Source organism: Myotis nattereri, assembly GCF_964212035.1.
Source record: "Myotis nattereri genome assembly, chromosome: 2".
NCBI lineage: Eukaryota > Metazoa > Chordata > Mammalia > Chiroptera > Vespertilionidae > Myotis > Myotis nattereri.
In genome coordinates, this window is record NC_138076.1 from 211,729,728 (window position 1) to 211,753,662 (window position 23,935).

Consider the following 23,935-nt stretch of genomic DNA (forward strand, 5'->3'; position numbering starts at 1 on the left):
GCAGGTGACATGGCAATGATTTCAGTCACCAATCCCAATCCCCCCTCCCAAGGGCTACCAGGAGCCCTAATTTTGCAACAGTGATTCTCAACTAGACGTGACACTGCCACCAGGGAACACTTGGCAATGCCTGGAGCGAGGGGTTAAGGTTGCCATCGACATCTGGTGGGTAAAGGCCAGGGATGCTGCTAAAACCCTGCCACACACAGGCAGCCTCCGTCACAGGATTACCCAGCCCCAAGTTCTGAACTACCGGAAACCAGCTGGTACGTAGTGATGGCTTTTGCACAGCTTCTTGGTGGAAAGTTTGAGCAGCTAAAACCATACTAATAACGCTAAGCAGTTCTTCAAGTATTAGCTGGATACCGACCAAGAATCACACTTTCTCTTTAAGTTGTAGTACGAATATATTTCTTTACTAGGACTCTCACAACAATGATACATTAGCACTGTCCTTCTGACGTGATCAAGAACACATACATCTGACCCACATCGTGGCAGGACAGGAAATGGGTAAAGGCTCTCAGAGCTGATACCAAGTGTCCACTGAAGAAGTCTATTCACCAGAAAGGACGTTTCCTTGGACTCCATCACCTCTGTTGTAGCTTCGTCTCCAAGACTTGCCCAGAATCCTTCAGTCCAGCACCAGTTGGCTCTACTTTCTCTTGCCACTCCAGACTCCTTTAAGACCTAGGTCAACTGCCCCATGTCTCACTAGCCCAGGCCACTTTTGGAATCCTGCAGCACACATCTCTTTGGTATGCTGCTGTCCTCCAACCTCAGGGGCACAATTGGGAGGTTTTTTTTTTGTTGTTGTGTTGTTTTTTTTTGGGGGGGGGGGCGGGGCTGGAGGGTGAGGGGGAAAAGAAATATATTTCCAAAAGCAAATGGTAGGGGTACATTAATAAATGACACTTGGGCATACAACTACCTCACAGGATACATGCTTCTTCCTCAAATGATGCATAATACCCTAGAGAGCAAAGGAACCCCTGGATCATGTATGGAATGATTCTGTATGCCAGGCACAGGGAGATCAAGTGGGTGGTGTCTACTTCACCATGCCCTGTACACAAAAGGGAGTTAGTGCCTCAAAGCTGGAACCGGATCTCTCTACCCTGGCTCTTTCCTGCTTTTGAATGGTGTCACCACTCTGCTTCTACCTGTTCTGGGCTTAGTTCATTTTTCAAAAGGGAGGAAAGATAGCAGAGGAAAGTGGAAGAGGAGGGTTAGGGGTGGGGTGGGTGTGGGGATGATAATCTATACGACAAAACAAAAACAATTCAAAAATATAAAAAGATTTACTACTACAATATTTTATAACAATAGAAGGTAGCTGGAAATCCTACATGATAACACAGACAATATGATACACGACCGAGGGGGAGGAGGCAAGAGAGAGAGTGGCAGAGGCCACGTTTTAGACTAAGAGCCTTTCAATGGACTGCTGAATGGACTGGATCTGCTGCTTCAGCTGGGAGCCTTCTTTGATGGTGACAGAACAGGCGATGACAGGCCTGGAGACACCGCAGGCCCGCCCCAGCGCCTGCTTGGAGCGCACAAACACGTAGGGCACGTTCTTGTCCTCACACAGCAGCGGGAGGTGCAGGATGATCTCCAGGGGCTCTGCGTCTGCAGCCATCACAATGAACTCAGAGATGCCTCTGTTAAGGGTTTTGGTGGCTGTGGAGAGAAGGACATGAGGCCAATAGGTGATGGGGGGTTTGGGCAGGGAAGCCACAACAAAGCCATTTCCAAGGAAAAGAAACACATGCAAGAAAACTGGGCAAAACTCTCACACATAAGCAAGTCTCTGCCCTGTAGTGGCCTTGGGAAGTGACAAGGGATTTAAGTGCCAGTTGGTTACCCTCAGTGCCTTCCTCAAACCCATCAGTTCTGTCAGAGCACATCCTGAATCAGTCCACTTCCTTCCTCTCCTCTGTACCACATGTCCAAGTCACCGCCATCTCTTGCCTGGTTGATCAGAACAGCTTTCACACAAGCCCCGCCAGCAGGAAGCAGAGCATGCAGCACTTCTCAGACTCTCTGATCTGTGACAGTTTTACCATCTCAACCTGCCACGATCAATACTTCTGACAAGCTCACATGCAACTCACCCAGGAAGCACACCACCACCAGCATCGTTCTAATGCTTATTCCTGACTGTCTATCTCTGTGGCCCAGCGCCAGCACACGGACCACACTCTGCATTAACGCTCAAGTACTAGACAAGGGCACAGGCTCTAGAGCAGCGGTTCTCACCCTTCTGGCCCTTTAAATACAGTTCCTCATGTTGTGACCCAACCACAACATTATTTTCGTTGCTACTTCATAACTGTAACGTTGCTACTGTTATGAATCGTCATGTAAATATCTGATATGCAGGATGGTCTTAGGCGACCCCTGTGAAAGGGTCGTTCGACCGCCAAAGGGAACGCGACCCACAGGTTGAGAACCACTGCTTTAGTATCTAATGTAAAAATGCTGTTCTCAGGTCCTCGCACTGGTCCCAATCAAGAGTACCCGGCCCTTTCTGTACTGGAAACCTAGACCAGGGACTCCTGCCGAGTCAGGTGCCTTCAACAGCCGCCCTGGCACACGCTGGGGGGGCACACGCGGCCGCCTCACCCTCGTTGGCTCCTTTTCGAAGCTGCTTGTAGTTACAGGACTGCTGAACGAGGTCCAGTAGCTTTTTGGTGAGGTGGGCGTCCGCGAGGGGGTAGGCCTTCGGGTTCACGTCCGCCTCCGTCTGTGGGGTGAGATCAAAGCATCAGTGCAAACGGACCACAGGCCGTTCCAGACCAGTCACAAAATAACCGACAACTGAGCCACAGCGGTCAGCTGCCCTGCTTCCTCACCTCCAACACACTTATACATGACACTAGAGCCATACTGCCCAGTTTTTCTAAGTTAGGAGCACGCTCTGAACTTAGAAAAACCGAATTAGGACTTAAAAAGTTAATTCCATAATCCAAAAATGTATACTAAAGGTCATATACTTTTAAACTTGCCTCTCTTTAGCTTAATGCTTTGTAATAATCCACAGCAAATGGATTATAAATGGGCTCCCATGGCTCAGTTTCAATGAGTCACACTGGGGTAATCTTTAAATTTAGATTTTTGTACTCTATACTATACTAAGTTTACTGAATCAAAATTAAGGTATAATTGCCCATCCAGTGTGGCTCATTGGGTTAAGCATCATCCCATGCATACAGAAGTCACTGGTTTGATTCCCAGTCAGGGCACATGCCCAGGTTGAAGGCTCGATCCCCAGTAGGGGGTGTGCAGAAGGCAGCAGATCGATGATTCTCTCATCATTGATGTTTCCATCGCCCTATCCCTTCCTCTCTGAAATCAATAAGAAAAATATTTTAAAAAAGACTTTGATTCTAATACTAGATATTTTAATATTGAGAAATTACTCCCTGCCCTAACCAGTTTGGCTCAGTGGATAGAGCGTCGGCCTGCGGACTGAAGGGTCCCAGGTTTGATTCCGGTCAAGGGCATGTACCTTGGTTTCGGGCACATCCCCAGTAGGGGCTGTGCAGGAGGCAGCTGATCGATGTTTCTCTCTCATCGATGTTTCTAACTCTCTATCCCTCTCCCTTCCTCTCTATAAAAAATCATATATATATATACACATATATATAGAGAGAGAAAGAGAAATTACTCCATTCCTCCCATCTCATTCCCACCTGACCAGTTTAACCATTTTCATTAATTTCTCATTTGTTTTCCCTGTGATTCTTTTTATAAATGTATTTATATTATATATACAATCTAAATGCAGCCCAACACCACTATCTCATGAGTCCAGCTGTCTGCCAATGGAAGTTTGGTCCAACCCTGGGTCTGGGGACTGAACCTTCTTGGCAGGGCACATGCAGCACCTCCGGTTGTAGGCGGTGACTTGTGGGTGATGGCCAGGTGGGAACACTCACAACTGCATCTGTCCAGACTGAAATGACCCTCCCCTGGAAGGAGCAGGAAGTGATATTAAGGGCCAGATTTTACCAAGACACCTAGTCCTTAACACAGTGGCTCTCAACCTTCCTAATGCCGCGACCCTTTAATACAGTTCCTCATGTTGTGGTGACCCCCAACCATAAAATTATTTTCGTTGCTACTTCGTAACTGTAATTTTGCTACTGTTAGGAATTGTAATGTAAATATCTGATACGCAGGATGTATTTAGGCGAGCCCTGTGAAAGGGTCGTTCGACCCCCAAAGGCTTAACACATGATCCCTGGGTGATGAGCAATTAAATTAGGCGAGGGCTGAAGGAGTTACCTGAAGTAGTGGGTAAGAAAGACTTTATTATCTGTCTGCTCTTCTCCATACATTTTAGAATTAGCTTTTCAAGGTCCACAAAAAAGCCTGCTGGGACAATGTCTGATTTGTAGATTTGATATAATAATCCCAGTAAAACAACTTTAGGATGCAGAATCTGTCAATCCCATTCATATTAGTGCCTTTAAGTAAAGTTTTATTATTCTCCAAAAGCCTTATTATCTTTTATACTTATTCCTAGATACTTCAAATTAAGAAAATTCACTGTATTTCTTAGTGTGCTATGAGTTTCTCTTTTAATAAATAAATTGGTGTTGAATTCTATCAGATTTTCTGTACTGACTCAGGTGAATAAGATTTTTCTTCTTTAATCTTTACAGTTTTTCTAATGTTAAACCAATTTTGCATTCTTGAGATAAAAAAAACTTAAGATTTTATTTTAGATCTACTAGCTAATGAACATAGTTTCTTTGAGGGATAATAAAAATGCTCTAAAATTCAATAAATCGATGGTCACACAACTCTGTAAATATATGAACCCACTGAATTATATACACTTTAATGAAGTTAACTTTATGGCATGTAAATTATCTCAATAAAGCTATTTAATAAACTAGGTCTAGAGATTCTTCAAGGTTAAAATAATTTTATGTTAGGCCCTGGCCAGGTAGCTCAGTTGATTATTGAGTGTTATCGCCATACACCAAGACTGCAGTTTCAATCTCCAGTTAGGGCACATACAAGAATCAACTAATGAATGTATAGATAAGTGGAACAAATTGATGTCTCTCTCTTTCCCTTCCCCTCTCTCTAAAATCAATCAATAAAAATATTTTGACTTCAGAGAGGAAGGGTGAGGGAGACAGAAACATCAAAGATGACAATCATTAATCTGCTGCCTCTGCACACCCCACACTGGGGAATGAGCCTACAACCCAGGCATGTGCCCTGCCCGGGAATCAAACCATGATCTCCTGGTTCAAAGATCTGTGCTCAACCACTGAGCCACACTGGCCAGGCTTGTTCTTTACCTACTTTTTAGTTCTTTCCCCCCCAACATAAGCATTTAAAAAAATTTATTGGTTGTTTAAAGAAAGGGAGAGAGAAGCATCGATTTGTTGTTCCACTCATTTATGAATTCATTGGTTGATTCTGGTGAACAGATGACACTCTAACCAACGGAGCTACCCAGCCAGGGCTATATATTCCTTCCAAACACTTTGTTATTGATTCCTAATTTATTTGTGTTTTTGTTGGGAGAATACGGTCTGTATTATCATCAATCTTTCAAAATTTGTTGAACTTGTTTTATGATCTAGGAAGTAGCCAATCTTCATAAATGTTCCGTGCTTGAAAAGTGCCTTTTATACTTGTCAGGTGCAATATTTACTACATTCACTATGATCACTAAACCAAGTTTACTTATAGTCTTGTTAAAAATCCTCTATTTCCATACTGACATTTTCACTTCATAATCTAACAATTATACACTTAACTGCTAAATGATTGCATATTTGTCTATTTCTTCTTGCAATGATATCACTTTCACATGTGTCTTGTATTTTTTGGCCACTCTATCTTTACAGATTTCTTTCTGATATTCATATAGGCTTCAGAACACTTTTTAAATTGGCATATCTTTTCCATTCTTTTACTTCAATCTGTCCTTCAACTGGAACATTTAGTCTATTTTTATATTTCAGTATTGACTGTGTAAATTAAGTAAACACTGAATTCAAATCTTCCTTCTTTTTGTGCCTCAGCTCAGTCCCACATGTTTATTTTTTCTTTCTTTAGGTTAATTATTATTTTTTCTCCACTATTTTCCCCTCTACTAGTTTGGAGTGGTATGTCTTTTTTCTTTTGGTGCCTACCCGAGAAAGGATATTTGTCAAAATCTAATTCTCAACAACAATCATCACCTCCTAAACAATAAAGGACCCAACACTTGAATTCCAATCACTCCTCAAAGTTATGTTTTAAAATGTCAGGTATTTCCATTGTGATTTCCACCAACCCATCTCTTGAAGTAAGTATTCTCAGCTCTCAACAAACACCAAGTGCAAACAAGGGGAGCCTAGCCTGCCCATCCAAGAGGAATCATCTTATCTGTCAACAATAACAGGTCAGCTCACCTTTAAAACCACACTACCGATGTTAGAAATAGCAACAGCAATTTCTTAGTGTACTTACACATTCTTCCAAAAAATTGTTTAATCCTCACCGGAGCACATGCTTAGGGAGATGAAAGGGGGTCGGGGTGGCGGGGGTAGAAACATGGATGGGTTGCTTTCTGCACCGACAGGGGATCGAACCCGAAACCTTTTGGTGCACAGGACGTCGCTCAACCAACTGAGCCACTCGGGCCGGGCCCCATCTTTTTATTTCTTGAAGGGTTAACTAAACCATGAATGAGATCACTAGCTAGCTTTAACCCTAGCTCCGCCAGTTTGGCCTCCTGTACAGCAGACAGCCCCAAACTGGAACCGCACGTGGGGCTACCAGGACCTGACTTCGGAGACCACAGCTTCGCAGGAGCCTTTATTTACTGCACCCCCAGCCGGGGCTCGGGGATCCCCCACATTCCCCGCCCCGAACGCCAAAGGCTCCCTCCCTAGGTCCGGGCACGTGTGACTCGCGGCGAGCACTCGGCGCAGATCCTCGCTGGAACATCAGCCCCGGGAAGTGGGGTGGGGGAGGCCGATCTGAATCCAGGGAGCCCGCACCATCCTCTAGAGACCCCTGCTCCCCCAAACTGAAAAGATGGAGCCAGGTTTTCTCACCCAACTTTCTCCTCTCTCCCACGTGGGCTGGCCTCTTTCTCCCAGGTCGGACCATGCCCGCCCCGCTCACCAGAGGCCGTCGGCAGCGCGCACAGCCGGCTGCACCCCGGCTCGCAACGGCTGGAACCCTAAGGCTCTCGGGGCTCTGACCTGCGGCGGGGCTGCTGGGACCGCACGGCCGCCCGAGTTCAGACTCGGGGCCGGACGGCCGGGCTACGCAACTCCCGGACGCCGGTCCCGCCCGGCCTGGCGCCGAACCTCGCACGTTGTAAGCCCCTGCAGGGCCGCGAGTGGCCCGAACCCCGGGTCGCCCGCCTCCCGGCCCTCCCGCCCGCGCGCGCACTCACCATCGCTGCGGTGCCGCGGGCTCGCCTCCCCTCCAGACGCGCCGCCGACCGACGTCAGAGAAGGAACGCTCAATCCACCTCAAAGTCTCACGGAAGTAGTGGAAATGGCCGCGCGTGCGGCCGGAAGCGGAAGTGATGTCACCGAGAGTGGGCGGGCCGCGCCCGCTCAAGAGCCAGAGGGAACGGGTGCGTGGAGGCTTCGTTCAGTCCTGGGCTTGGGGCCTCATTCTGCTGTTTCTTTTTTGTTTGTTTTTAAAATATATTTTATTGATTTTTTTACAGAGAGGAAGGGAGAGGAATAGAGAGTTAGGAACATCGATGAGAGAGAAACATCGATCAGCTGCCTCCTGCACACTCCCCACTGGGGATGTGCCTGCAACCAAGGTTCATGCCCTTGACCGGAATCCAACCTGGGACCTTTCAGTCCGCAGGCCGACGCTCCTTCCACTGAGCCAAACCGGCCAGGGCTGTTTGTTTGTTTTTAAACCATCATTTTACATTATAGGCAAAAACAAGTTAAACCTAAAAAAAAACACACCAAAACAAAGAGTTTCAATGGTGACATTATTCCATTGCCGGCTTATGTTTCAGCCCATTCTTGTGTTTAAAATCATCTTTTTGACTCATCACCGGAGAGGGAAAGGTATGGGGATAGTGATAAGTAATCCTAAATGTTTTCCTTCATGTTCAGCTATCTGGGTTAAGATTTCTGAAAGGGTGTGGGATCCACCAGAAATGGAATCAATTGAGTAGGGAATTCAAGAAGGAGCAGGCTTGGGGGTGGGGGTTGAATTTGGAGATGTCCTAGGACAGCCATGTTCTTCTGCCCAGCATACTGTCCTTTTCTCTATGCTTCTCCAACTCTCCGTTATTTAAGGCTAGACTCACGCCTCCCCACTTCCAGTAGGTCCTGTCTGATGCTTATGGCCCTTACTCATCTCTCTCCAGCTTGATGTCAGGCATATCTTCGGACCATTAAGGACTCATTTCAGTTAATTCCTTTGGAAACCTAGAAGTAGAGGACCCTTAGGGATCATACAGCCCAGCCCCTTCATTTTACAGACACTGAGGCCCAGAGAGGGGAAGCTGCTTACCCACCATCAGAGTGAGGCAGTGGCAGAGCCAGGACTGGACCTTGGCATTTTGGGCTCTTAGCCTGGGTTAGTTTCACTAAATCGAATTGCCCTGCTTGAGATGAGTTGTGGCATTGGACAACAGATGGGTTTGAACTGGCTCCAGGACTGAGCATTTATTACATCAAAAATCCCTCCAGCAAACTTCACCTCATGCAAATCCTATATGATTGTCAAAGAACAAAATTTGTCTCCAAATTAAGAAATGTCTATTAATGGCTCCTGTTTAAGAGCAGGACCTGTGTTGCAGGCTCTGCTCTTCACCTCTCTTGGATCCTGTTATCATATTAGTTGGACCTACCACCCACCACTGCTGGGGAATGAAACCTTATTATTCCAGTTTAATAGATGTGTTCTTATCATTTGCTTTTTTATGTCTTTTATAACAATTCCTGCTTGTTATTTGGCCTACCTGGCATCTTGGGCCATCATATTCCAGATCTGATAGGGACTTGATGTTTTCATGACCAAGAATAATGAGACCGTACATTTTACCTAATTAATCCGTTTCCCAACTATATAATTACTCAGTTTCCATGTTCTCTCAGAACTAGCCCACCCTTTTGTATCTTGCTGTTTCCCTCACTAGTCAGTTAATTAATATTGACATATGATCAGGATCAACTTGCCTTAGGAATTTGTCTTTTACCACACTTCTGTCCTTAAAAACCTAAATCCTTGCCATGGCTTATTAGACCCCTCCTTAGTACTCTGCCTCATCTGCATGTTATAGCCCCATTCACCTTCATTTTTTTTCTTTTATTTTTTAAAAATATATTTTTATTGATTTCTGAGTGGAAAGGAGAGAGAGAGAGAGAGAGAGAGAGAGAGAAACATCAATGAGAGAGAATCATTAACCAGTTGCCTCCTGCAATGCCCCACACTGGAGATTGAGCCAGCAACCTGGGCATGTGCCCTGACCGGAAATAGAACAGTGACACCCTGGTTCATAGGTTGATGCTCACGCTGCTGGGCCTCACCTTCGCTTTCTACCCTGAGCACACCCAATACCTCCAGCCCCTTTCGTCACCCTCTGTTGGGAGTTCTGAGTAGCTAGGTCCTATTCACCATCTCTTCAGTGAAGCCTTCCTGATCACCCAGACCAGGTAATTTCCCCTCTTAGGCGCACCCACAAGCCCCCTGTACTTGCCATTTGTATCACTCACTGACCTTGTCTTTATTGTGTTCACTGTTCCAACCACGCGGAGCTCTGTGAGAGCAGGATCTGTAGCTGCTTTGGACGCTACGGCTACCTGTCTTCTGGCACTACGCCTAGCCCCAAGGGAATGCTTGTTTCACTTAGGGACCTCTGGTAGCACGCAACCAAAAGGAATTTGGGAAAATATTCTGTGGTGCAGCCCAGAGGTTCAAGGGGAGCTGATTGTGAGAACAGGACCATCCACAGGCAATGTCCTCCAGCCAGAGACCACCAAGAACACACCTATAGCGGTATTACTCATTGCAACAAGGGAGAATGCACACCGTGAAGAACGGTGGGACTTTTCAATAAGAGGGTGTTAGAAAAGACTTAATATAGGATTTGGGCTTGTGTTCGGTGATTTTAGGGAGGTATTCAAGGAAGTGGCATTTGCTCTAGATTAGACACCGTCAGGAAGTAATCCTGTGGTGGGCGTTATGATAAATTTTTTCTACACGGTGGAAGAAATGAACTGAGGCTGTAATTGAGAAAGTCACTCACTCATATGAGCCAGGATAAGAGGGTGTTTGGTTATTTTTGCAGTTTCAACAGTGCTCATGTTTTTGTCTACTAGCATGTTCAGCCATGATTAAAGAGTGGTCTTTTTTTGGTCTTGATTCTCACAGTTAGAGTGGCTTTGTCTAATATTGATGTTCTACGAAATTAGCAGGAAAACACCAAGGCCCAACTATGAGTATGAGGGTAGCTCCTAGCAACATCAAGGTCTAACTGGTAAAGCTGGGTCAGCTCCTAGCTGCCATGAGCTGCTTTTCTTTTTATCACCAGCTTCCTATGCCTACTTTGAATCTTTGTTCTTGATGTTTAGAGCCCTGGAAGAGAGAGCCCATTTAGCCAAAGATAGGTCACTCCTCCACTCCTTGGCTGTCTTAGGTCTGTGAGAGAGTGCCAGTATAAACTGGGGTGACATTCAGCCAGGATACATTGAGTAGCATATTTGGTTTGTAAAATAGAGAAATACTTCCCAAATGGTTAAATAGATGATTCCACTCTCCCAAGACCCCACAGGCCACTTACAACCCAGGTATTAAAGGGTTAAGGCCTGGCCCATTTTGATTGGCTGATATCCCTGTCAGCTCTGTTACTTAATAATTTGAATATAATCTTTAGGTGAAAGACAGTAGATTTATTCAGGGTAGCATCTCCCATCAACACTGATCCTGAGATGGGAAAAGTAATTTGGGGTGGTAAAACAAGAACATATATGTTTAATACAGTGTTCATTAAGTGTTTGATATTGGATAGACATGGAGAAATGTATAAAAGTATCTAATAGCAAGAAAGAAATAAGCAGACTACAGGTTACATCACCCATCATCCATGGGGGAACTTATCTCTTCCTTCAAAGGACAAATTCTTCTTCCTCTTAATTCCTGTGGGCAGTCCCCCAGCGCTGCCCTTACCTGCACTGAACTCAGTCATGTTAGGTAGCAGCTAGAGCTGAGGCTGGAGCTGAACTGGAGCATCAGGCTCCTTTGTGAGGTGTCCTCAGTGACAGAGGTCCTGTGAGGCAGGGGCTACCCCACCCCCACCTGGCTGGGATAGCCACACCAGTCCTGCCCTCCAGCTCCCTAATGCCACCTGCCTGACCTAAGCTTTTCATGCTGTTGCCCCTGCTGGGCGCCTGTGCGGTGGTGGGGCCATTCCAGAGCCCTGAGTGAGAGCCAGTGAGGGACCTGCTCTCTGGGGATCAGAGCTGCAGGGACCCTCAGGGATGCGGCAACCTGCTTGCCCTCTGCCTCCTTGTGATCTAGCAGGTCCGGCACCATTGACACCAGATCATCAGGACACCCCCTAGCATGAGGAATGTCATCAAGGTGAGGGGTCCCACGTACCTCCTTCCCTCAGTCATTTGTCACCAAAACCCTGTCCTATGGCTTGTGTACAGAGACGAATCATACTGGGGAACTCAGACTGGTCAGGGAGCACGTCCTCCTGCCCCAAGCCCAGTGGTCATCCTGGGCTCCTCTCTTCCTCACTCCACATACCCAATCCATCTACAGGTACCACGGGCTCCGCTTGCATCTCGCATCTCAAATCTGATCACTCCTCAGAACCGCACCACACTTTCCTGGCCAAAGCTCCCTTGTGTCTCACCTGGATTTTCCCACCACTTCTCTCACTCAGCCACAGCCAGGGCTCCACACAGGCAGCAGAGCAGAATGACCTTCTTTCTCTTTCTTTTAAAAATTTAATCTAAGGAAAATGTACACACACAGACTCTAAGTGTATATAGGTCAAGGAATGTTCACAAACTGAACACATGCATGTGCAGCACCCAGGTTAAGAAATGGACCATTACCAGCAGCCCAGAAGCTTGCAGTCACAAGTCTGCTGATTTCTAATAGCACAGACTATTGTGGAATCATACAAGAAGTTTTCTTTTGCACCCAGTTTATGCCTAACATTGTGCTTAGGAGCCAGAACACACTTTTACAAACAGATCGTAGTACTTTGCCACTCAAAACCCAGTAATGGCTCTTTTTAAAAAATATATATATATTTATTGATTTTAGAGAGGAAGAGAGATATAGATAGAAACATCAATGATGAGAGAGAATCACTGATCGGCTGCCTCCTGCACACCCCCTACTGGGGATCAAGCCCGCAACCCAGGCATGTGCCCTTGGCCGGAATCGAACCTGGGACCCTTCAGTCCGCAGGCCGACACTCTAACCACTGAGCAAAATCAGCTAGGGCCCCAGTAATGACTCTTAAGGACACACTCCCCATCAAACTCAGGATAAAATCCAAACTCCTCACCCTAACTCCAAGGACAGCATGATCTGTTCCTCCATTTCTCTCTGACATCATCTCCCAGCATTTTCCTCGTTACCCATTCCATTCCGGCCACAGGGCTTCCTTGCTGTTCTTGTGCACGTGACCTGGTTCTGTCTTCAGGGCCTTCGCACTAGTATCTCCTGTGCCTACAATGCTCTCTCTTCAGATGTTACTTGGTTTGCTTCTCATTTCCCTTAGGTCTCTAGTCAAACGCCACCACCTGTGAGAGATCTTCTGTGACTGTCCATCTAATGGAGCTAGCCCTACTCCCTGAATGCTTTTGTTTCCATCAGAACACTTTTCCATAGCTAACATTATGCTGTATACTTGGCTATTGTCTCTCCCTGTCTAGAAGATAGCTCCCAGCAAGGACTTTGTCTTGTTTATGCTGGTGCCCCCACCATCTATTCTAGAATACTGCGTGGCCCGGAGTAAATGTTTTATCTTTTTTTGAATGAATGACTACTGTTTGCCCTAGGGGAAATGACTCCCCCTTTCCTGAGCGCCAGCACCTTCGTCGGAATACAGGGGATTGCAGTTCTGATCTGGAGGATTAGACGAGAGAATGTGTGCACGCATTTTGCTTGTCTGTTCTCGCCTACAGGTACCACCACAGAAGTGGACAGTGCCCTCCGTGAGACATGACGCTTGTTTGGGCCCGACGCCTAAATTATTCTTCAGTTCTGGCAAGTTCAGGGCCCTGGATGCTCATGTTCAACAATGGGCACAAAAGAAGAGATGGGAATACTGGAGGAGCCTCCGGGAATCAGGGGCTCAATACCTGCTCTCTTGGCAGCACCCATGTCAGTGTCCACGTTGGGATTCCCATACCCCTTCTGAGACCAACTTTTGTACCACCTGCTTTTCAAGCACCTGCATGCTCCCTCAGGACAGTTCTTGGGGTATGTGGCAGGTACCCTGGTGTCTCAGTGATGAGCACCCTCATCTGACCCACAAGCCACTGCTCCCTGACCTGGACATGTATCATCAAAGGATGGAGCAACCGCTGGCCCACTCCCAGGTAGAGTTAGTGCCCTTGGAGCCTATTGTCAGCATGGGGTCCCATTCCACCACCAGCACTTTAACCACTGCTCTCCCTTCTTCTCAGAGGCTGCAGTTCTGCTCTGGAGAATTCCTGCCTTTTCCTTTCAGCCATCAAATGGGACTACCCACCTGGAAGCCCTGGGACTGTCCACAAGAGGCCTGGACACCAGGGAGTGAAAACCCAATACTAAGCAGAGAGGATATTGGAGAGACCCAGGCTCCAGAGTGGGCAAACCAGAGAGAGAGCAGCCTGGAGGGTGACTTGCAGATGGAGGCATCTGGAAGGCAACTCCCAATAAACTTTGGGAGGAAGAACAATGCAGAGACTAAGGTCCTGGAGTGGACAAGCCAGAGACTAGCGAGAAGTAAAACTGGTGGAGAGGACCTGACGGCAGGGTGGGAGAACTGGGACCACATGGGAGTTGAGAATAGAGCCCAAACTCAGGAACCAGGGAAGAGAAACCAGAGGGCGGCTAGAGGTGAGATTCTTCCTGAAACCCAGGCACATAAAGCAGAGAACCAGGAAGAGTCAAGATATAAAATTAATGCAGAGACCCAGACCCAAGGAACGGGGAATCAGGGCCAGACTGGACGTGAGAATGGTGAGGAGTTCCAAGTGCCACAGAGGAGAAAACAAGACCAGATTAGAGGTGATACTGGAACAGAAATTCAGGCAGAAGAGAGGAGAAACAAGGACCAGGTTGGAGTTGAGAATGTTGTGCAAACCCAAATATGTGGGAGGGAGAACCTGGGAGAAGTAAAACAAGCAAATGGTGTAGAGCTCCTGGGGTGGGGAGAACAGGAGTGTGTTGAAAGTGAGAATGTTACAGAAATCCAGACACCAGCGTGGGAAAAGCAGGGCCAGGGTAAAAGTGAGAAAGCTGGGGGAGAGATCCAGAAACAACTAAGACATGAATTGCAAGTGGGGTGGAGTGAGCAAGCCCTGAGAAGAAGCAAGGATGCTGGGGAAACCCAGACATCTAAAAAGAAGAACCTCAGGGAGATAAGAGGGGAGGATTGGGTTGTGATCCAGATAGCATTGTGGGAAAACCAGAAACCAGTGGCAAGTGAAGTTGACAGAGAATTTGAGATACCATATTGGGGGAATCAGGGCCAGATTGGAGCTGAACGTAGACTAGAAATGCAGGCACCAAAGAAGGGAGACCAGAGAAAAGACAGCGAGGAGAATGGCATACACACCCTGGCACCTGAGGCAGAGAACCAGGGACAGATAAGAGATGAAACTCATGTAGACACCCATCCGCCGCCAGACAGGAGGAACCAAGAGCAATTTGGAGATGAGACTAGTACAGACATTCAGTTGCCAGAGATGGAAAACATGCGAAGGGTTAAAGGTGAAGATAATAAAGAGACCCAGGAACTTGGGGAAGAAAACCAAGGTGAGTTATGCAATGAAACTAATGGAAAATTTCACACACCGAAATGGAAGAATCAGGAACACATTAAAAGCAAGGATGCTGCAAAAACCCAGGCATCTGATGCACAGAACTGGGGAGAATTAACAAATAATATTGATGGAGAAACTCATTCAGCAGAATGGACGAAAGAGGAGCAAGCTGGAGGTGAGAATGGCACAGAAATTCAAACCCTAGAGAAGAGAAACCAAAGGGAACCTGGAAGTGTAGAGACCCAGAGACCTGAAAGAGAGAACTTGGAACAGTTAGATCAGGACATTGGAGAGAACCAGTCACCAGGGAAGAGGAACTGGGAGCAGAGTGGAGGAAAGAACGATGCAAAAAATCAGACATTGGAGAAGAGAAGCCAGAGAGAGGTTGGAAGCCAAGATGGTAGAAAGATCCAGAGACTTAGAGGCATGAACCCGAGACGGTTAAAAAGTAAAGTTAATGGAAAGACCTGCTCATCAGAGTGGGAGCACCAGGAGCAGATTGGAGAGGAGAATGGTGCAGGAATGCAAATACAAGGAAAAAGAAACCTGAGAGAGACCACAGGTGGTGATGGCAGAGAGACCCAGACACAGTTAAGAAGTCATATTGATGGGAAGTTCCAGATACAAGGGGAAGAGAACCAGAAAAGGGGTAGAGATGAGGATGCTGCAGAAATCTGGGATGGAGGGAGCCAGAGAAAGCAGAGAGCTGAGGATGCTGGAGAACCTGGAGTTCCAAGGGGAGGAATCAAGGACCAGGTCAGAGAACGGGATGCTGCTAAAGGCAATCCCCGAGTTGACTGTTCTGGGGATGAGGGGCTCCTCATCCTCACTGGCTCTGGGTTTGGGGCCCTGGACCAGGAACAAGTAGTGGCCTCTGTTACCTGTCCTGAGATGAAGCCTCTAGCACACCAGGCTGAACTCTTCTTGCTCTCCAGTGGGGAGGGAAAGCATTTGGCCAGCCAGAACATGGCCCCTGCCAGAGTGGGCATCAGTCCAGCCTTCCTGCAGGCCCCGCCTAAACCCCCGAGAAGCCGACAAAGGGACAAAAGAGTGGATGCAAGTCTGGCTTGGCAGCTCCAGAACCCACAGTCTCTGGCTGTTTCCCTGAACTTGGTTTCTTCCTACCCCTTTGACTCATGTGGCCAAGACCCCCAAGATGCCATAGCTCTGGTGGGTGTTCCTATTGCCCTCACTGTCCTGCCCAAGTGGCCAGTCCTCAGGAAGAGCCAGCAGCTGCTCCTGGAGTCCCTCATGCTGCGGAGGATTGAACACCTGAAGTGGGGCCTCCCCCAGCGGATCCTGGAGTCCCATTTGCTCTTTAACTCGTTAGATCCCTGCCTACTGCCCTTTCCTGGGGTGCAGCTCCCTGGATTACACGCAGCCTGTGAGCTCCAACAGCAGCAGGAAAGGCTTTGTGAGGCTCAGGGCTCCAGGCCAGGCCTTAAGTCCCCCGAGAAGTTCCAGAGGGTTCAACCCCCAGCAAGAAAAAGCTCAAATCTTTCCTCACAGGCCAGCGCCCTGGAGAAGTGTGGGCCACAGGGATCAGAGCCCGAGGGCATTTCCATCCATCTCCCCAACCCTTTGGGGGTCAGGCCACCTGGGGGCTCTATAGAAAAACAGGCTGTCCAGGAGGAGGCTCCTCCTAGCCCCGAGCTTCCTGCTCCCAGGAACCCCAGGCCCGCAGCAGAGCCTAGGAACTGGACTGGCCAGGAAAGTGTTGGAGATCCTTCCAGTGAGAAAATGGTCAGGCCAGGAGTCTCCCAGATGTCAGAGGGGGCTCCCAGCAGAGGGAGAACCTCATACTCCAGGGCAGGCCATGAGCACCGGCAGAAGGAGAGCGAGTCCCAGGAGGCCTCTGAGCACCCCAGTCTCCAATGTCAGCAGCCCACACAGCAGAGGAGAGAAAGCCTGGAGGGCAGAGGGGCTGAGCTGCAGTCTTCCCCCTGCTCCAAAGATACCTCCAGCTTCAAGGGGAGTCTCCGCTCTGCCCCAAGGAGCCTGAGCATCAACTGTCTCAACGAGACCTCCTGGGCCCCGCAGTTGGCCAAGCCTCAGCACTCAGCCCCCAACCTGAACCTGAGGGGTTCTGATCCTCCCCTGCTCCCCACAGTGGGTGACCCACATGGAAGGGAGAAGAGCATCGGGGTCCACACTTCCTCAAAGAGGGACCTTCAGGCACCGGGTCACTGCTGTGCTGGTGCCGCTCTTTCCAAGACAGAAAGCCTCCAGGGTCAAGGGGAACCTGAAAACCCAACTGGGGCCCCACGGAATCCACCAGCCTCCAAAAAGCTCGACTTTTTAAAGCATGTGAGGTGTTTTCTGCTCCGGCATCGCTTTAGAAAATAGGCTGCAGGCCCAGAGTCTTCAGAACACATTGGAGAAGGCATGAGAGTAGCCTGTTCGCCCCCAAAGCCTCTAATAAACGTAATTACTTGGAACCAGTAGGGTTCTGATTTTGTTGGCACCTGTTTTCTAAGTGCCCCCTTTTGGGGTTTGGGATACTTTGTGGGTGGGGTAGAAGCCATTTTTACTTTATGGTTTTGAAGGTGTGGGGAATGTGGGTCAGCCCAATGTCATCTCCCAGCAGTTCCCCTCCCCAGCTCCTCACAGGAGGGTTTACTGAGGTTTCTACCATGGCTCTGTCTTGCCCTATTCCACGCTAATTATGATCGAGATGAAATGCTCAGACAGCCTCAGCTGCTTGCGGGGAGGGTTAGTGCTCTGCAGGGGAAAGCATTATTCGTGTCCTTTTGGTCACAAGGAAGGGGGCTGATCACTGGGCATCTCCCGGCTGGGATTCTGCTGCCCATGAACAGACTCCACAGAAAAACCATCCCCACCTCTCCAATTCTCAAGCACTGCTAACCATAATTACTTGTTGCTTTGCCTGGCCCACCTGTGGGACATCCTGGAGCTAATTATTGGTTTTAATCAAGAGTAAAACTTCTGAGCCAAAGGTTCTGGCTGATTCAGTTTCTAGTGAGAGCTTTCTTCCTGGCTAGTGAATGGTCATCTTCTCACTATGTTCTCACACATCCTCACACGCACTTTCCTTAGTGCATGTACATGGAGAAGTTGAGAGATCTGTTTCTCTTCCTCCTCTTCTTTTTTTCTTTTGTGTGTGTGTGATATTCTATATAATAAAAGGCCAATATGCAAATTGTTCCCTCCGGAGTTTGACTGCTCAATATGACATGCGCTGACCACCAGGTGGAGGTGCAGAATGAAGGAAGGCTGGGGCCGGCAGCTGGCAGCTGGGGGAAGAAAGGCTCCAGTCAACCCTGATTGCCAGCCAGAACTAGGGACCCTACCCGTGCACGAATTTCATGCACCAGGCCTCTAGTATGTATGTATCTATGTGTGTGTGTGTGTGTGTGTGTGTGTGTGTATATATATATATATATATATATACATATATCTACACTAATAGAGAAAAATGGTAATTGGCGTACGGCGATACCGTTTTCATTGGCTAATCAGGGCTATATGCAAATTAACTGCCAACTAAGATTGGCAGTTAACTGAAACAAGATGGCGGCTAATTTGCATATGTAGGCACAATGCAGGGAGGCGAAAGGGAAAGCAGGAAGAAGCCCCCTGCCACTGACAGTGATCGGAAACCCAGGGGGGAGCTAAGAGCTGGGGGGCAGGGCAAAGGCGGCCCTGGGGCCGCCTTTGCCCTGCCCCCCAGCCATGATCGGAGAATCAGGTGCCTTTGCCGCCCTGGCCAGTGATAGCAGGAAGTAGGGGTGGAGCCAGCGATGGGAGCTGGGCACGGTCGAAGCTGGCAGTCACAGGAGCTAGGGGTCCCTTGCCTGGGCCTAAAGCGAAGCCCACGATTGCGGCGCCCCCCACTACCACTGCAGGTCCCCGCTGCCTGGGCCGGACGCCTAGGCCAGAGGCGTTAGGCCTAGGCAGGGGTGGAGCCTGCAACCGCGGGGAGCTGGGGGTCCCCTGCCCAGGCCTGACACCTCTGCTGGAGGCCTCAGGCCTGGTCAAGGGGCCGATCTGGTGATTGGTGATCAGAGGGTGATGAGGGTCAACTCCTCTGGCCGAGGCATCAGGCCTGGGTGGGGGGCGGAGCCGGGGATTGGGGGGATATGATGGTCCCCTTACCCAGGCCTGAAGCCTGGGTCAGAGGCGTCAGGCTTGGGTGGGGGGTGGAGCAAGCGATCAGAGGGAAATGGGAGTCCCCTGCCCAGGCATGATTCCTGGGCCAGAGGCCTCAGGCCTGGGCGGGGGCCAGAGCCACTGATCGGGGGGAGATGGGGGTCCCCTGTCCAAGCCTGACACCTCTGGCGGAGGCGTCAGGCCTGGGCAAGGGGCCGATCAGGCGATCGGAGGGTGATGTGGGTCAACGCCTGAGGGCTCCTAGTATGTGAGAGGGGGCAGGCTGGGCTGAGGGACACTCCCCCCCCCCACCCAGTGCACGAATTTCGTGCACCGGGCCCCTAGTATATATATATATAATTCATTTCAGAGAGAAAGGGAGAGGGAGAGAAAAAAACATCAGTGATGAGAGAGAATCATCGATTGGCTGCCTCCTGCATAGGATCGAGCCTGCAACTCAGGCATGTGCCCGTGACCAGAATTGAACCCAGGACCCTTCAGTCCGTAGGCTGACACTCTATCCACTGAGCCAAACTGGTTAGGGCAAGATGTCACATAAATTTAAAATAATCATGCTAATAATGTTTAGATAAAAATACCTGAAATCGCTCATTTAAGTTTTTAATAGACATAGATTGCTTCCTTTTCCCAGGGAACGTCAGCTTCTTTATTTCTTTATAAATGCTTTTCAATCTTCCATGTGATGAAGACTGCAGACCACGGGAGGGAGTGCTTGGCTAGGTGGCGCGCGCTCTGGTCCTTGCGCAGGCGCGTTACACTCCCTCCTCCCCCGCCCCAGCGGGGGGCTCTTTCCTATGCGCGTGCGCGCGAGTTGCGCGGGGAAAACGTGTTGCCGCCGCCGCGTGAGCGCAGAGATGGCTGTGAGGGACGAAGAGGCGGTGCTGCTCTTCAATAGGGCGCACTACCGGCACCACCCGCGCTGGCTGCTGCCCGCGTGCCCACGCCTCTGCCTGGCCTGCGTGCTGGAGCTGCTGCCGGAGCCCGGGGTGTCGGTGCGCCCCCCCGCCGCCCCCCCCACCCCCGGCCGCCAGAGCCGCCTTCTTCCCTGCACCCGCTCAGCCCCGTCCCCCCCCAGGCCCGTTCCACACTCGGTGCCCCAGTGGGCCTGTCCCGGGCGCGGTAACCCTGGGCCCTCCCCGCCTGCCCTCCCCCCCTCTCTCCAGCGGCCCTGCCAGAGGCTGACCTCGCTCCATTTCACCAGGCTCCGGCCTTGGCTCAGGCCTCCTCCATTGCAGTCGCCTGCGCCGCCCCCCGCCCCCCCCCCCGCCCCCCGGGGCCAGGCGCACACGCACCGGGGCCCTTCACTTCCTCCAGGTTCCAGAGGGTGGAAATGAGCCGGGGAGGCCCACCGCGGTGGGGGTGGCAGAGTGGGGTGAGGGGAAGACTTGTGCTAGCGAGAGCGGGCCGAGCGTGGGCGCTGTCCCCCGGGCTCGCCCACCTTTGCCCTGAGCTTCGCGGTCCGCGGCCGCATCCGGGGAGGGTTTGGGGGGTCGCCTCCCGCCCAGTCAGCGGGGAGGGTGAGTGGGGCAGGGAATCCGGGTCTCGGTGCCGGGAGGGGCCGTATCAGTGGTCCTCAGAGAGCCTTTACACTTCCAAAAAGTGTTGAGAACCCCAAAGAGCTTTTGTTTACGAGTATGTGGGTTATAGCCACTGATTGATGTATATTTTATTGATTTCAGAGGAAGGGAGAGAGAGGAACATCAATGAGGAAAGAGAATCATTGATCGGCTGCCTCCTGTGCGCCCCCTACTGGGGATGGAGCCCAAAACCCAGGCGTGTGCCCTGACCCGGGTGGAACCGCGACCTCCTGGTTCATAGGTTGACGCTCAGCCACTGAGCCACGCCAGAGGGCGCCACTGATATTTACTGTACTAGAAAGCAAAACAAAAATTTAAAATATTAATCTACTTAAAAAACAATAGTAAATCTATTTCCCATTAACATAATTTTTATTCTGGCAAAAATACATAACCTAAAATTTACCATTTTGCTATTTTAAGTGTATAATGTATAAGCATTATAATTTAAACAAGTGAAAAATAACTACATTTTCCAAAACGAAAAAGATAGTGAAGAGTACTGGCTTTATTTTACGTTTTTGGAGGTGTCTTTAATGGCCGGCTTATTTGGAGACAGCTGGATTTTCATGTATGCATTTAATCTGTTATCACATGTTGTGTGATGTTTGGAAAGCTTACCATACGTTTGTGAGAGAATAAGAGTGAAAAAGGCAAATAGCACCTTAGTGTGATATGAAGTAATTTTGATCTCATGGATCCCCTGGAAGGGGTTTCTCAGGGTCCCCAGACTACAGTGAGAACTGCTGAGCTCGCTGATGACATCTGCGATATTGCTGAGGCCCGAAGTTCTGAGGTTGTCATTCTTGGGCCGTGAGTGAGTCAGAGACACAGAGATGAATAAGACAGTGCGGTAGGGGGAGATGAGAAGAAGAGCACATTATTGGGAATTTCAAAGATGAATCTAGCTGGTCACGTGCTGTGTGGGATAAGGAGGGGAATTAGGAAAGGTTTTTTTTTTAGAGGAGGAAGTGTTTGAATTAGGCCTGAGAAGATGGGTAAGATTTGGACTGGAAGAGATGGGGGATCTTATCCCAGGAGGTGGATATTAATTATCAAGGATGAGTTTGGGGAAGTAGAATGTTTGAAGGGAAGTTGAGGTTGCATAACCAGGTTAAGCTCAGTTCCTTGAAGAGTTTGAATCCAAGCTAAGGCACTTGGGCTAAATCAGATTGTGAGGTGAAGGAGAGTCATTGAGATTTTTTGGAGGGACTCATTTAGAGCGCTAGCTTAATGGATTATGTAGGAGTTATTGGTGAAGGAAAACAGATTTGCAATAGCATAAGTTAGAGGCAATAAGAGATGCAACCTCACCTTTTTAAAAAATATACATTTTTATTGATTTCAGAGAGGAAGGGAGAGGGAGAGATAGAAACATCAATAATGAGAGGGAATCATTGATTAGCTGCCTCTTGCATGCAACCTGGGCACGTGCCCTTGGCTGGAATCAAACCCAGGACCTTTCAGTCTGCAGGCTGACACTCCATCCACTAAGCCAAACCAGCCAGGGCCAACTTCACCTTTAACGAACACACTTTTTATTGATTTTTTCAGAGAGGAAGGAAGAGGGATAGAGAATTAGAAACATCAATGAGAGAGAAACATCGATCAGCTGCCTCCTGCACGTCCCCTTACTGGGGATGTGCCCGCAACCAAGGAACATGCCCTTGACCGGAATCGAACCTGGGACCTTTCAGTCCGCAGGCTGATGCTCTATCCACTGAGCCAAACCGGTTTCAGTGCGAACACACTTTCCTTAGTTTCACCTTTCACCAGTTGAAAGGGTGACGTAGTCAGTTGTACCCATGTTTCTGTTCTATCCCCCTTTTGACCCAACTTTTGCTACAATCTTCAGCACTTTGCACAACTACTAGGTGAATTGAGTGTGAAGATTTATGTCTGTGTTGAATGGAAGGATGCGTTTTTTCTACCTACCTCTGAAAAGTTCATGAAGGATCCCCCCCCCCACACACACACCCTCACCGTATCACTCTGCTGGGCTGTTGAAGTGGAAAGAGCCCTGGCCTTTGACAAGATCTGGTTGGAGACTTAGATTTGAGGCCTTGGGACAGTCTCTGAGCCTCAGTTACCCCCAAAATGGCTATAATGATACCTGCTTCTGCTTGCTTTGCTAACTAACTTGTTAGGCTTAAATGAGCAAGTAGGTAAAGGAGTGATTTGTGAACAGTAAAGTGCTGTGTAAACACAGGGTATTAGGAACCTTAGCTCATGTACAATCCTCTGTATGAACACATGGATTCCTGTGTGTAAATGATATCCTTTCCACACTCCCTTTAGGATAGATAGATAGAAACATCAATAATGAGAGGGAATCATTGATTTGACCATAAATAGGATGACCCCTCCAGTATCATCTTGTAATTATGTTGTATATTTATGTATTGTATATATAATTTCAGTTTTGGGGGTTCAGAATGGCTGAGGCTTGTTTGCTACTGAATATTTTTCTTCATGTACCCCAAGTTGGTGCGCAAGAAGCACGTGCTGTCCTGTTTCCGAGATGTCCTCCTGAGGCACACCTCCCTGGTCGTGCCGCTGCTGGCTCAGGATCAGAGAGTCTGTATCCACTTCATAAGAATGCTTTTTGGTGAGATTAAAAGGGAAACTTGGCATGCATATTGCATGTATATTTGTTTTTGGGGTCTTGGAGAGATGGTCTTGGAAAGATAATTTAGACTTTTTTCAAAGTAACACTAACTTACTAGCAAATTGTTTGGTCAGAATGATGAAGAACTGGTCACCTTTCTAAGATACGTGATGCATTATATGGTTATTACAGCTAAGAAGTTAGTGAAAATTTGAAGATGAATATGGGAAATGTGTGATCTTTCAAAAAGTCTAGTCTTTTATGGTTTTTGAACAGGATCAGAAGGCCCAGACTGGAGTCTGCTGACCTGGCTGTGACCCTAATTCAGTTACTTCCCCTTTCTTGTGCTTCAGTTTCTTCATGTGTAAAATGAGACGTATTAAGATGTTCCTTCTTCTAATACAATTATAATACTCTTTGGAATAAGCCCTTTTAGGGAGGAGGGGAGCTAACGTGTACTGAGCACTTTTCTCTGCCAGAGGCTTTTCCGGCTTTTAACTGCTAAGGCAGTACTTTAAGGGAGAGGCGATGATCCCTAAGGCTTAGGGAGGTCACAGCTAACAACTGGCAGAACTGGAATTTTACCCCAGGTCTGTTATAGACTCCACACTGAG

General features: G+C 48.6%; 2 protein-coding genes across 2 annotated transcripts in view; one reads left to right on the plus strand and one right to left on the minus strand.

Moving 5' to 3' along the window:
• Window positions 1–394: 394 nt before the first annotated feature.
• On the minus strand, window positions 395–7,533 carry SNU13 (small nuclear ribonucleoprotein 13). Its single transcript, XM_081083839.1, has 3 exons — window positions 7,424–7,533; window positions 2,629–2,749; window positions 395–1,683 (listed from the first exon to the last, which is right to left on the minus strand). The coding sequence occupies exons 1-3, from the start codon at window positions 7,424–7,426 to the stop codon at window positions 1,421–1,423; spliced, it is 387 nt and encodes a 128-aa protein (XP_080939965.1). The 5' UTR covers window positions 7,427–7,533; the 3' UTR covers window positions 395–1,420.
• Window positions 7,534–19,990: 12,457 nt separating this feature from the next.
• MEI1 (meiotic double-stranded break formation protein 1) overlaps window positions 19,991–23,935 on the plus strand; it is a gene marked incomplete at its 5' end in the record, with an annotated part of 59,207 nt that continues 55,262 nt past the window's right edge. Inside the window, 2 exons of the mRNA XM_081084058.1 lie at window positions 19,991–20,128; window positions 23,198–23,321. Of these exons, the coding sequence (XP_080940184.1) occupies window positions 19,991–20,128; window positions 23,198–23,321 (262 nt within the window). The remainder of the gene's footprint in view (window positions 20,129–23,197; window positions 23,322–23,935) is intronic.